Genomic DNA, 12091 nt, shown 5'->3' with positions numbered 1-12091 from the left:
TTCCAGACAATTGCCTGGATGAGATTCTGGGGGCAGGTGTTAACTGTGGAAACCTACTTAGTATTAACCGTACCTCTCTCTTTGCTACCGACTTTGGAGATGGAACTTTTATTTATTTTTTTTCTGGTCATTGTTCTTCACAAAAGACCTAATTGAAAATATCTGTTAAATCATGTCTCTGGTTTCCCTCTTCTTCTCTCCACACTAATTGGATGTGTATTGTGTTTGTGTGGGAAGGAAGGAGGCTCTATAGCAGTATAGCAATATTGCTGGGGAAAGAACATTAAAATGGATAAAGGGATTTCCTGGTGGTATAAATACCTGCACACGACGTCCCTGTGCTCTGGAGCCCTTCTGTATATGTATATGCAAGTACAAAGACTGGAATACAGTTGGAGCTGCTGTTAATCACTCAGGATCTGTTCTGTTAGAAAACAGGGGAAGGTGGCTCTTTGCCTTTCACCTCTTTGAGGGTATGACTTGCCAAGCGTTTGCTTCATCAGACACCTTTGTGCCCTTGAATTCTGACTCTTCTCCCTCTCTGCCTCTGATAATGCATCACAGCGCAGCAGAGTGCCTGCCAGTTTCTAACCATGCGACCAATGTTGTCTCTACAGGTACTTTTTAAAAATAATATTGCTCTCTATAACTCTCATTTTTAATGTTTTTAGATGATATGCCTGCATCAAGTTTCACAATATTTAAAGTGTTTGGTATCAATTATGTGCAGGACTGGAAGTACTTTAAAATAAAAACAATTTCACAAAACTGCATCATGAGTGAATGAGGAACACTCACAATTTTTGCATTTCAGACAAGCTTTAGCTTTCTCCTAATTTATTACAAGATTAGACTATAAATACAGTAGGTTAGAACAGGTTCAAATGCTGACACTTTTTTATCATTATAGTCTTAATGATAATTGTTGTGTAAATAATTGAAAGATTGTTTATGTAACCACAATTTTGAATTATATAAATTACTTTAAATAGGAAATGTATTTAAAATAGGTTTGAATACTATACGGGAATGTTTTCAAGGAGAAACATTGCTCTATGAAGCATATTACATACTGAATAAAAACGAAGATTGAAGTGAATGTTCAAAATTGGTGATGGAAGTCTCATCTACATTTTGGAAATTCATGTGTTGTGTATATAACCCAAGTAATTACATTTAAATACTAAACTGTCTGAGAGAGAGACAGAGAGAGAGGAATTTCTTGCAGCCTCCAATCTACAGAGATGGGATTCTAGAATACAGAAGTTACTGAAAACTTTCAGGAACTGAAAAAGAAATAGTTTTGATTTATTTGAAACTGCATACAGGTAAGAATTTTACTTGGAGTCTTAACAAGGAACAACTCTTGCTGAATGCATTGGAAATGAAATGTTTTAATAAAACAAATAGCATATAGGTAATGAAAACTAAGCATCGGTGTTACCTAATGTGGTCTTATATGCTAGGTAGGAAGCTCAAAATGTCCTAACAAACACAGTTGTTGCTAGTAGTGTTAGTAGGGAACTATATAGGAGAATTTAAATTTTATATGAGGCCATACTTATATATCTGTATTATAGCAGTATTTTCTAGATTGTTTATTTATCCTTATGGTTCTGATCTAGGGAAAAATATATGGTGACAGGCAGTATTATCAAAGGCATTTGCAGATCTGTTTTGGATTTGTTTTTTGATATTTTCTAGTTACACCACAAGGACACATATGACTGTAGTCAGTGGGAATTTAATTCACAGGATCACATATAGGAGGTGATCCTGTCAGAACAAAAGTGACAGAAGGTGCCGTTTCCAATGAGTAAAGGTTTCCAAATTTTGTGCATAGATTCAGAAATTGTAATAAACAATGCCATTCTGGTGAAAACATCTAACGAAAACTTGTGGAAAAAAAGTAGACTTGAAAGAATTTTGAATAATGACTTATTTAAATGTCAGATTTTATTAAAAGGCATGTAACAATGCTGCATCATTAAATATGAGGGAGTACTTTTTTTCAAATAATATACAATATCTTATAGTTTTCTGTAGTACCCTATACATTTTAATTGTTATTATTTAAGTAGCATCTTCCTCCCTACCTAGTATCAAATCTTTATTAGTAAGTTGAAAATGGTAATTTTTATTTATAAAAATGGTACAGACTATGGATTATGAAATAATAATAGAAAAAACAAACAAACAAAAAAAACAACCGCAAGTAAACACCTAGATCTTAATTCAACAGAAAAGCTGTATTGCTCTAAGTGCATCAGTATTATTAATGTAATCTCTATTTTGGGTGTATTTTTACTTGTATGAGCATGCTTCTTTTAGTAGAGTTTATAGATATATACATGTGTCTAAACATGACATTTCACTGTTATTACTGGTGTAAAAAACAGAGATTTTAATCCCTAATTATTCTGTTTTGAACAACTGGAATGTGTGCTCTAAAGTGCAGTTCTACATATCTGTTCACAAACATGAATTTTTAATATTCCTCTTTAGCACAGTTGTTAGACGGGACACTGTATATTTTTCTGCTGTCTGCTTACCTGTCAGGAACCATAGCTTTTGCATTGAGTAAAACGTTGTCTGAATCTCCAGGCATTGGAGATTACTGAGCATGGAACTGAAATACCTCTCTTCATCTGAGTGAGCTAGAAAATAGTGATTTCTGCTTTCCAGAAGTTGCCCAGGAGAAGTGGGAAATAGAGCAAAGCTTCATCTTTCACTGATGAAAGTTTGCTACTGTTTGACCTCTTTGCTGATTTTCTTGAGCAGCTGTAATATTGATCTAGTGAGGCAAGAAACCAGTGGAATATGCTTCCTGAATCTCTTCCTCAGACTTATGCTTCTTGCTATGCTGCCTGCAAGACCCCTGTGAAAACGCTTGGAGATAAATTCATTGCATGCTTGTTGCTGCTGGTGATAGAAAATGTTGATATAAGCCAAACTTTTTAGATGAGCCCAGAATCTATCGTCCTGTTTCCTGACAACCCTGCAAAAGCACTATGAAATGTTTTCAGTGGCTTGGCACTTGTGAAAATGACTTCTGGATGCCGCAAAGCAAATGTCCCAAACAGCTGCTTTTGAGAACATAGGTCTTACGCATGCATAAAATATTGCCTTCCTATATATGTGTGTGTTCACTCTGGGATTTCATGATAGTGAAGGCAATGATGTTTCTGGAAACATAAAACAAGTTTTCATGTAAGAATAAATGAAATGGTATGTGGAAGTTGGGTGGGGAGCCTCCTCTTGGAGAGTTCATTGCTTTGCGTACTCAGCAGTATATATAAACCGTGGCTAGATCCATAGATTTTGTTTAAAATAATACATAAAGACCATGATATGACAATTTCTGGTTTGGGCTCAAAAGGTATCTCACTACTTGTAGCGGCAATCTCATCTGGTGTGACTGGGTCCAGTGTTCTGGACTTCCAGCAGCATCAACCTGATGGTTATGGCCCAGAGTTAATGTTTAGAGAAAAAAACAATATACGAGGATACCGTCTACTTCTAAACTGAAAGGATGTATCTTGAGTCCTCATACATTTTCTTACCAGTCCCATCTGTTTTGTTTTTGATCCAAACTCCTAAATGCTCCCATCTCCATTTTGCCATGATGACTTTGGGAAATACATTGGCAGGACTTCATTACTCTGTGCCCTCCTGTCACTACGGAAATCAACCGTCTACCTATGGGGTGATGGCAGGTAAGAGATGTAGCCTAAACTGGGTGAGCTGCTAGAATATTGATTTTGGTCAGTTTTCATTTAAAGGGATCAGTTCAAGACAATTGCTTAAAGAAGACAAGATAAATGAGCATTAAACTTGTAGCATGGAAACCGTGACAGGATTTAGAATCGATATTTGAAATAGAGAGTTATGATCAAGTTTGGTTTTTTGATTTTTTTGTATTTTTACCAGTTTAAACATGTTGGGATAGCCTTCAAGGCCAGAAAAAAAAATACTTTCAGTCAACATATGCTTTTTCTGAGTGCTATAAAGCAGTATGACGTGCTTTCGCAGAGGTGATCATGGATTTTTCCACTCACAGGTATGCTAGCATCCCACTCAGTTTTAAAGTCCCAGGCCAAGTAAGAAAGAGGAAATCTTATTCTATGCAAGTTCAAGTTGCCCTCAGTGAGACAATTCCATGAGCCAGATTAACACACAGCCCAGGAAATAATTGTTTTTCAGAGCTAATCCAGATCAAACTCAGCATCTGATTTCACTTAAGATTGAAGGAAATATTTCACTAAGTTGGTATAGATTAGTACATCTGTATAGGGACTTCTTACAGACTGACAGTAGACTTCCTTCACTGTGTGCAAATGTACAAATCTTCCCATTTCATTATCCATTAATCTGTTTAACCTGCCTATTGCAAATGTTCCTGTCATTGTTTAGATCCCCAGGTAAAGTCTGTAGGTATTAAACAAAAGGTATTGCTCAGAAATCCATTGTGTTCTATTCCAAAATAAATAGATCTTCAACCTTCTTCTTTATTTTTGTACCCTTGTATTTCTTAGGTATCAAGCCTGCAACTCCAGAGATGCTATCAGCAAGTCTCTCCCAGAGCCGCATTTTACAGACATGCAGCATGCCACATCCCAACATAGTCAATGGTGTCAGCACATTGCAAAGCAAGTCCTTTTCTTTTTTTTCTTGTCTTTTCCTTATTCTTTGGGATTTTGTGTGTGTGTGTGTGGTTTTCCTATCTGAAATCTGTAATGACATGTCACAGTTTGGCTATGCAATATGTATGGCTGTGGGTTGTGAAAGTGATTGCTATTCTGCTTTTGTATATGGAGACAAGAGAAAGACTAGGTCTCTTGGGAGATCCTCACTCTTGCTCCTGGGTAGCCTTTCATATAAATTACATAACCTAATCTGTAATATTTTTTATGAGATGACAAAGGCATCTTTTCATAGTTTAGCAGAATAACTGTACATAGTTTTCTTTTGGGTTTTGCTCAGGCAGCCTGACTCCTTGCCTTTATAAATTCCCTGAGCACGCCCTGAGTGCCAGCTCCTGTGCTCTGGGCCATGGCTTCACACCCATGCACCAGTCCCTTCTCGGCGACGATCCCACAGCTGCAGACTTCAAGCAGGAATTCCGCAGGAAAAGCAAGTCTGTTGAAGAGCCTATTGACATGGATTCCCCTGAAATCAGGGAGCTGGAGAAATTTGCTAATGAATTCAAACTGCGGAGAATTAAGCTGGGTATGTGCTTTTTGTCAGCCAACAAAAGGCTGAAAATTTCCAAAGAGAGGTCAATTATTTCTGAGTGTTTTATGGTCTGGTCCATGCAGTTGTCTAAACATAACTTTAATCCTTGCCTTGTATGGCCAACTTTTTTCCATTCCTAGAAGACTTGCACAGAATTAATAAACTTCAGCTTTTTGCAGCTTAGTATGCAGAAAGTAACTGTAAAAGTTCCTGCTTTTTGAATTATTTGTCTTCCTTACAAGAGCAGATACATTTTTTTGTTGTTGTTCACTAAGTTGCATTCAGTAGCAGGTGCATTAGTTTCTGAATAGCTCAAAATTTTCTGCAACTGAGGGCAGCACATTCTCTAACCTCTTGTACCCATTCTCTTCCCCATGAAGTGCTCCATCTCACAGGATGGTGCAATGCCACCTCAGTATACAAGATGGATGACATCCATAGCAAATTTTTCCCACCAGTAGGAAGATTTTCCTCCTGTTTTATTTTCTAGTAGCATGACACAGGTACAGCAGCAATTGATTTCTTTGTTCCTATCTGATAACTAGTGGGGATGATGTGAGATGAATTGTATCAGTGGGTCTCTGGTGAGCTGAATATTGGGTACTCCAAACAAAGAGCTGCAATTTTGACATTATTGCTTATAGAATTATATTGTAGCATTACAGTCACAGGGCATCTTTCTATTAAAAAAATCACCTTTATAAATGTAAGAAAAAATACAAGATTGTTACATGTGTCTATGCATTATCTCAATAGCTAGAAAGTTCTTGTGTTCCATTTGCAGTACACAAATAAGGACTAAAGCAGAAATTTATGGTTTATAATAATATTTGGGTACTTAGGTATAATAATATTTGGGTAACTTAAGTATTTTTGCTGTATATCATGTATTCAACGTCAACTACAGCAGAGGAAAGATTATCGAGGCCTCAGGCTATTAATCAGTGTAATTATTACTGCATCTTGATGCAGTGATTTGTGAGGGAGTGAAACTTCCTCTGATGTAAACAAACGGCAGAGAGACTGTGAGACTGATCTTAATGCTGTGATGGGAAAAATGCAATTTGCAGAGGAAAACTAATCTGAGGTTGAGCTTTACAAGAGAAGACAGAGTTAATATGGGCTTTGGGTCTGGGACCGAGAGACACAGTTAGTGCAGTCAAAAGGGAAGCAAAAGGCTGCCTTGTGAGACATTCAGCATCTAAAGAGATTGTGCCCATCCCGGCGCAGAGGTAGAGAGGGAGGAAGACAAGCCAAATTATTCAATGCACTCAATGAAGAGCTGCTGTTTACCACGTCAGTGCCCGCATGTAAAATGCAGCACTTCTCTGATTGCTTCAATTTAGGCATCACATCAAATAACAGGAGGCCAGCAGTGCTGCTAGGGATTAGCTTATTGCCATGGCATCCTCTAAAGAAAGGTTATGGGGTCTGGACCTTTCTCAGATCCCTAATCTCAGAGCCTGTAAAACTCCTCTGAAATCAACAGAAGACTCCACACAGCTCTGAGGTGAGCTGAAAGTCAGCCTCAGAGACCTCTGCAGAAAGACCATCCTGAAGACACCACAGGCACACAAGGTTCATAAGTCAGCAATGAAGGCTTAAGCGTATCAAGGACAGTAACACTGTTTAGAAAGCTTTAGAGTGACTTTTTCCTTTTAATTTTTGACAGGTTATACGCAAACCAATGTTGGGGAAGCGCTGGCTGCTGTGCATGGCTCTGAATTCAGCCAAACTACAATTTGCCGGTTTGAAAACTTGCAGCTGAGTTTCAAGAATGCATGCAAACTGAAATCAATACTGTCCAAGTGGCTGGAGGAAGCAGAGCAAGTGGGAGGTAGAGAGCTGAAATCCTCTGAATATCGACTGCAATTAGACCACGATCTTATAAATACTTTGAAGGACTAATATGTATAAATAGCTTTAAAGCTGTGCTGATGGCATGTAATGAATTTTAGTATCTTTTTTGGGTGAGTGAGGAGGGGCAAACTGAAAGGCATAGAGGGTACAGAACAGCAGAAACATCACTTTGCCTTCTGGAAGTCATTTCCTTCAGTCCCACTGTAGTGAGCTAGTCCCACTCCTCTAGCATTTGTCAGAGTCATTACCACTTCTTTAGGATCTGCAGGACAGTGTGTGCAGCACTGAACTGGGATTCTTCACTAGCAGAAGACACTTCCTTCCAGTCTCTGGCATGCGGGATGTGGCCATGGGATAAAGAATTTGAGTTCAGTCAGCTAAGGCAGTCCTCTTTGAACCCCTGAAGAAGAATAGCATGACATAGAGGTTTTTGATGTGACATTTTTGCTGTGACCTTTTTGCTGCTAGAGGGTTCCCTTCCTTTTGCCCTGTTAATTTTCACTTGTAGAAAGAATTCTGAGGTTCACTGGGCTAAGCTGACTTTAGAACAGGTTGGTCGATGCAAAGGAAATGAGTTGTTTTGAGGAAGCACCTTTTCAACAGGGTGAATGGCAGTGATGTGAAGCAGTATGTCTGGAGGTGATTGAAAGCTAGGACTTACCACTGTGCGGCACTCACCTGACATAGGAAGAAAGAGATGATCTTAATACTACTTTTTGCATTTTCCATTATATTCAACAGTAGGAAACATTGTTAAGGAGCTGCTCCTGCCACACAGTTCATTTTCCTTTGAACCAAATGGAACCAAAATCTCTTAATGTGGTCAGAACATTATAAGGATCACTTCTAAGGGATTTATGGTGGGTAGCAGCTGCTGACTGTTTGAGCATTGGCGCAGGCTTGAGCTGCAGGGTAAGATCATGCCTGCAGACAGTGGCCTCTGAAAAACAAGGGGACACTTGTGCACCAGAAGGTGGGGCAGATGAATAAATGGGATAGGTGCCAGGGCCTTATTTCTGAAGAAAGACGGTGAGGTGGCTGACGAGTACGGAGATGGGTTGCATCTCTCCAGACTGTACCCTGCAGGCAAGGAGGAATAAGTTATGTAAAAGGAAGGGGGCTGATGTATGGTTCCTTGGGTACACTGGCAGAGAAAAACAGACAGCGCTACTTGCAGCTTTACCACTGGCTTTTTGCTTATAAACATTTATAACTGTAGTTAAAACAATGACGAAATGTCTTAAAGAAAGAAGTGTAACTGTGCATGGTGTCCTTCTTGTGGTGCTGCCAGCAACAGTATTTGTTACACTTTCTTCTGTCTTCAAACAAAAGGATGATTTTTTTCTAGAGATGATTGTGCTCAGTTTCCATTCCCCATATAAGTTAACTGCTGTTTTGTTTTTAATACAGCTTTATACAATGAAAAAGTTGGAGTGAATGAGCGGAAGAGGAAGCGCAGAACCACCATAAGGTAATACATATTTATGGGGTTACATGTTAGTAAACCCTTTGGCTAAGATGCTTTCTTTTTTTTTTTTTGGGGGGGGGGGGGCAGGGGGAGTGAGGTTGAAATCGAGGTGTTTTTTTCCTACTAATGAATAGTTAATGAAAGATAAATTATTTTAAAACATTCCAGTGAAAAACAACAGCATACCCCTCCAAGCCCCCAATTTTCTCCAAATGTCTTAAATTTCCCAATTAAAGACTTTTTTTTCAAAATGACAACATACTACAGTATGAAAAAAAAAACAACAACAACAACAAAAAAAACCACTTTATTACAATTCTGCCCCAATCTTATAATCTTTATATAGTAAGATAGCAGAGCACCCTTGTTTTCATTTATAGGAAGTTCTAAATTATACCAAATGAAATTGCATTATTTTGCCACAGAATTGTGGTCTGGGAAGTTTGAGGATATCTTTTGCAGGTCTCTGTCCCTATCCTCTGTCACTGGGTTCTTTGGAGTTCCCAGAGAAGAAATTCATGAGCTAAATGGAAAAAAACAAAAAAACAAAAAAACAAAACAAAACAAAAAAACAGAGTTGTTCTGGGAACTTCCTTCTTTTTTTTTTTTTTTTTTTTTTTTTTTTTCATCTCGGGGAACCAAAATCTACCATCTGTCTAGCCTCAAATCCATAAAGAAATAAAGTAGGCTGGTAAAAACATGTTATATAAACAATTACTAAATAGCTAAAGCCAAGAACATGATGAAAGCAACGGTGTGGGGTATGTTGTTCTCATTTGGATAATCTTCTTGTTGTTGATGAAGAAAATTCACTTGGGGCCTCCAAGGAGCTGTAGTACTCTTCCACAGAAAGGGAATTTGGCTGCCTTTGGGCACAACCTGGTACTGTCATGCCTTACCTCTTAGAGTACTGCACCTGTTCTTTGAACAGGGATCATATCCTGTGTGCAGTGTCATCTCCCAGAGATGTAGGCTGCTCCATGGCCCCGCAATCTCAGAGTCCCACAGTGACAGCTCATAGTTTTTCCTCTCCCATTCAACTTGGGCTTTCCTTTTTCAATCGTATTGCCTTTGATATAAGAAATAAAATGAAAATATGATTTCTTTGACTTTTAAAGTATTCCTCTAAGGGGATGCTTCTCAGCTAGGAGTGAATTGGGGATAGGAGATGCTTCATTGCTCATTTGCTAGTCACAGCACCTCAGAAGGGATGAAATTTTACTCTTGGATGCCAGTTTCTTCTCCCAGCTTCTCTCCAAGCGAGTAAGGTCTTCAGGGATAGTGCCATGCCCTTAGACAGTTTGTGCATTACTGACTGAGAGCAGTGAGTTCAGAGCGTCTCTGTTCTAGGCATTTTCCCCTGGCTAGAGGAATCCCCTGAAGACCATTCCTCTAATGTTGTGGGTTTTGCTGCTGTTGCTTTTTAGCAGCTGCTGAGGAAGTCAGTCTTCACTTTAAGCTTATTATTATTCTTCCTGCTTTTATATCTAATCTCATCGCACTGAGACCATCATATGTGGCAAGTTTTCAAGGGCACAGATAATTGAGGGGAAGTTCAGTACCATATCCAATATAGTAAGAAAATATTAATTACTTCTTTGAAGGCATGTAGGACCTCAGTTTGAAGACCTCAAACTAATCAGGGAGACGGACTTATTTGAACTGTAGCTTTACTCTTAGCAATTCTTAATTGATGTTTGAAGTCAAACTAGAGGTAAAACAGAAGTCCCACTAACTACATTAGGTTAGTTATACCCTGAGCAAAAGCTCCTTAATTTGAAGTTGTGGAAGCTATTTTCTATTTTCATTAGGAAACCTAAAAAACCCTAGTCAAAAATAATTAACTATACATCTCTGTGTGTGCAGAACATTATGCTATTAATTAGGTAGGCTTGGTAATGCCACTAAATTTTTCAAAATAAACCTGTAAATGAAAGACCAACAACATATTCCAGATGAAGTATCTGGAACTCTAGCAGCTATTTTGTACATTTGTACAATGGAAATACCCACACCTCATTTCCAGAATAAAGCATGAAGTGCCCTCTTGTGTCCAAAGAAATTACAGCTACTGCTGAAGCTAGTTTTGGGTGCACCCTATTGCTCACAGGCAAGCATGTTGCAGATACTCTTAAATTTTTGAGAATACATTAACACAAATAGGAAGTGAATTAAGGAAAGATAGTACTCTTAGTTTACTTTTTTATTGAACAGCTCGACTTTGTCATTGCTGACTGTGAAGAATAGGTTAAGGCTGATTTTTTGTTTTTAGAAAATGCAGCAAAACAGACTGCTGTAATCTCTGATTTCTAAAAGTAATATAGTGTCCGCTCCATAACAAGGTGAGATACAGAACTTGACACAGCACATCCCAGATGATAATTGATGAAGCTCTTCCCCTTTTTAAAGGTGAATGATATGACACAGCCAGGTGACCCACAGCAACGTGCATTTGCTGGACACCAGTGACACTGCTGTGGCTGGGGCAGAATGGGTGGTCAGGTTTGTTCTCATTCCCAGGGTCTCATTCATGTCTATTTAGTAGCTGTATGTTCTAGAGAACATCAAGGAGCACAAATATTTCATGATTACCACTAAAATTGCACTGAAGTTGATGGTATTTTTGTCTTTAAATGACTCTGTGCAGAAATTCTGCATTCCTTTTTCCTAATTCCTAATTTCATGCATTCTGCATGTTATGCCGTCCACATCAGCAACGTACTACAGCAGTAAGTTCTGTGGGTTTTTATTTACTCAGCAAAAGAGGAAACAAGCCAAGTCATTGCCTTCAGTGCTCTGACTCAACCCTTCTCCTGAACTAGTGGCAAAAGCCTGAATGTGTCAGAAAAGCATCTAAAGGTGAAATTTTGTCCCTTTATCCAGTATTGCTGCCAAAGAAGCCCTAGAGAGGCACTTTGGAGAACAAAGTAAGCCTTCTTCTCAGGAAATTATGAGGATGGCTGAGGGGCTCAATCTTGAGAAAGAAGTTGTGAGAGTTTGGTTTTGCAACAGAAGACAAAGGGAAAAAAGAGTGAAGACAAGTTTGCATCAGAACGCCTTTAGTTCTATTATCAAGGAGCATCACGAGTGCCGGTAAATCTTTTTCATGCATAGTTGTGGATTTCTGTTTTGCTTTTTGTAAATATTTCAAGTACTTTGTTGTTTAAAAAAAATATAAAAATTAGTAAATCTCTTGATTCCCTACAAACTAGCCAGCTTCATCTGCAATGTAGTGCGGAAGACCTGATTTTAATGTAAAAGGTTGGGAACAAATTAAATGTTACAGCATATATTTAAAGACTGGGAGGCCTCTGCTTAACTGCAAGGAACCTGTTATGCATTACACAACTGGAAATGCTTTACAAGTTGCCCAGGTAGTTGCAGTTTCCCTGTACCATGCCTTCCTTGCATCTGTGCTACATTTAATGATTAACAGAGAGCCCCGTGTAGGTAACCTAAGCATGAGGAAACAAATCCTTTGTGTTACACATGAAGAAAGGTTACAAAGCTTGGTATCAGCTGCTGTTG

At 38.5% G+C, this 12091-nt stretch overlaps 1 protein-coding gene across 4 annotated transcripts; it reads left to right on the top strand.

The window, feature by feature from the left end:
* Positions 1-475: 475 nt before the first annotated feature.
* On the top strand, positions 476-11660 carry POU1F1 (POU class 1 homeobox 1). 4 transcript variants are annotated; one of them, XM_050714220.1, is made up of 7 exons: positions 476-617; positions 3651-3716; positions 4536-4653; positions 4988-5229; positions 6908-7072; positions 8506-8566; positions 11447-11660. In XM_050714220.1, the coding sequence occupies exons 1-7, from the start codon at positions 476-478 to the stop codon at positions 11658-11660; spliced, it is 1008 nt and encodes a 335-aa protein (XP_050570177.1). The 4 variants fall into 4 exon arrangements, with proteins under 4 accessions (XP_050570177.1, XP_050570176.1, XP_035396440.1 ...); XM_050714219.1 differs by having other exon boundaries at positions 3567-3716; XM_035540547.1 differs by lacking the exon at positions 4536-4653 and having other exon boundaries at positions 4984-5229.
* The last annotated feature ends 431 nt before the right edge of the window (positions 11661-12091 follow it).

This window comes from Cygnus atratus, chromosome 1 (assembly GCF_013377495.2).
Source record: "Cygnus atratus isolate AKBS03 ecotype Queensland, Australia chromosome 1, CAtr_DNAZoo_HiC_assembly, whole genome shotgun sequence".
Taxonomy (NCBI): Eukaryota; Metazoa; Chordata; class Aves; order Anseriformes; family Anatidae; genus Cygnus; species Cygnus atratus.
The sequence above is the reverse complement of the archived record's forward strand: the minus strand, read 5'-3'. Positions and strand labels throughout refer to the sequence as shown.

What these genes read in the sequence shown, in the direction of transcription:
- POU1F1 (XM_050714219.1), top strand. Translation starts at nt 476, where the DNA reads ATGACTTGCCAAGCGTTTGCTTCATCAGACACCTTTGTGCCCTTGAAT. An exon ending in GACCAATGTTGTCTCTACAG is followed by an intron (nt 618 to 3,566) that starts GTACTTTTTAAA and finishes TTTTCTTACCAG; the next exon opens with TCCCATCTGTTTTGTTTTTG. An exon ending in AAGCGCAGAACCACCATAAG is followed by an intron (nt 8,567 to 11,446) that starts GTAATACATATT and finishes CCCTTTATCCAG; the next exon opens with TATTGCTGCCAAAGAAGCCC.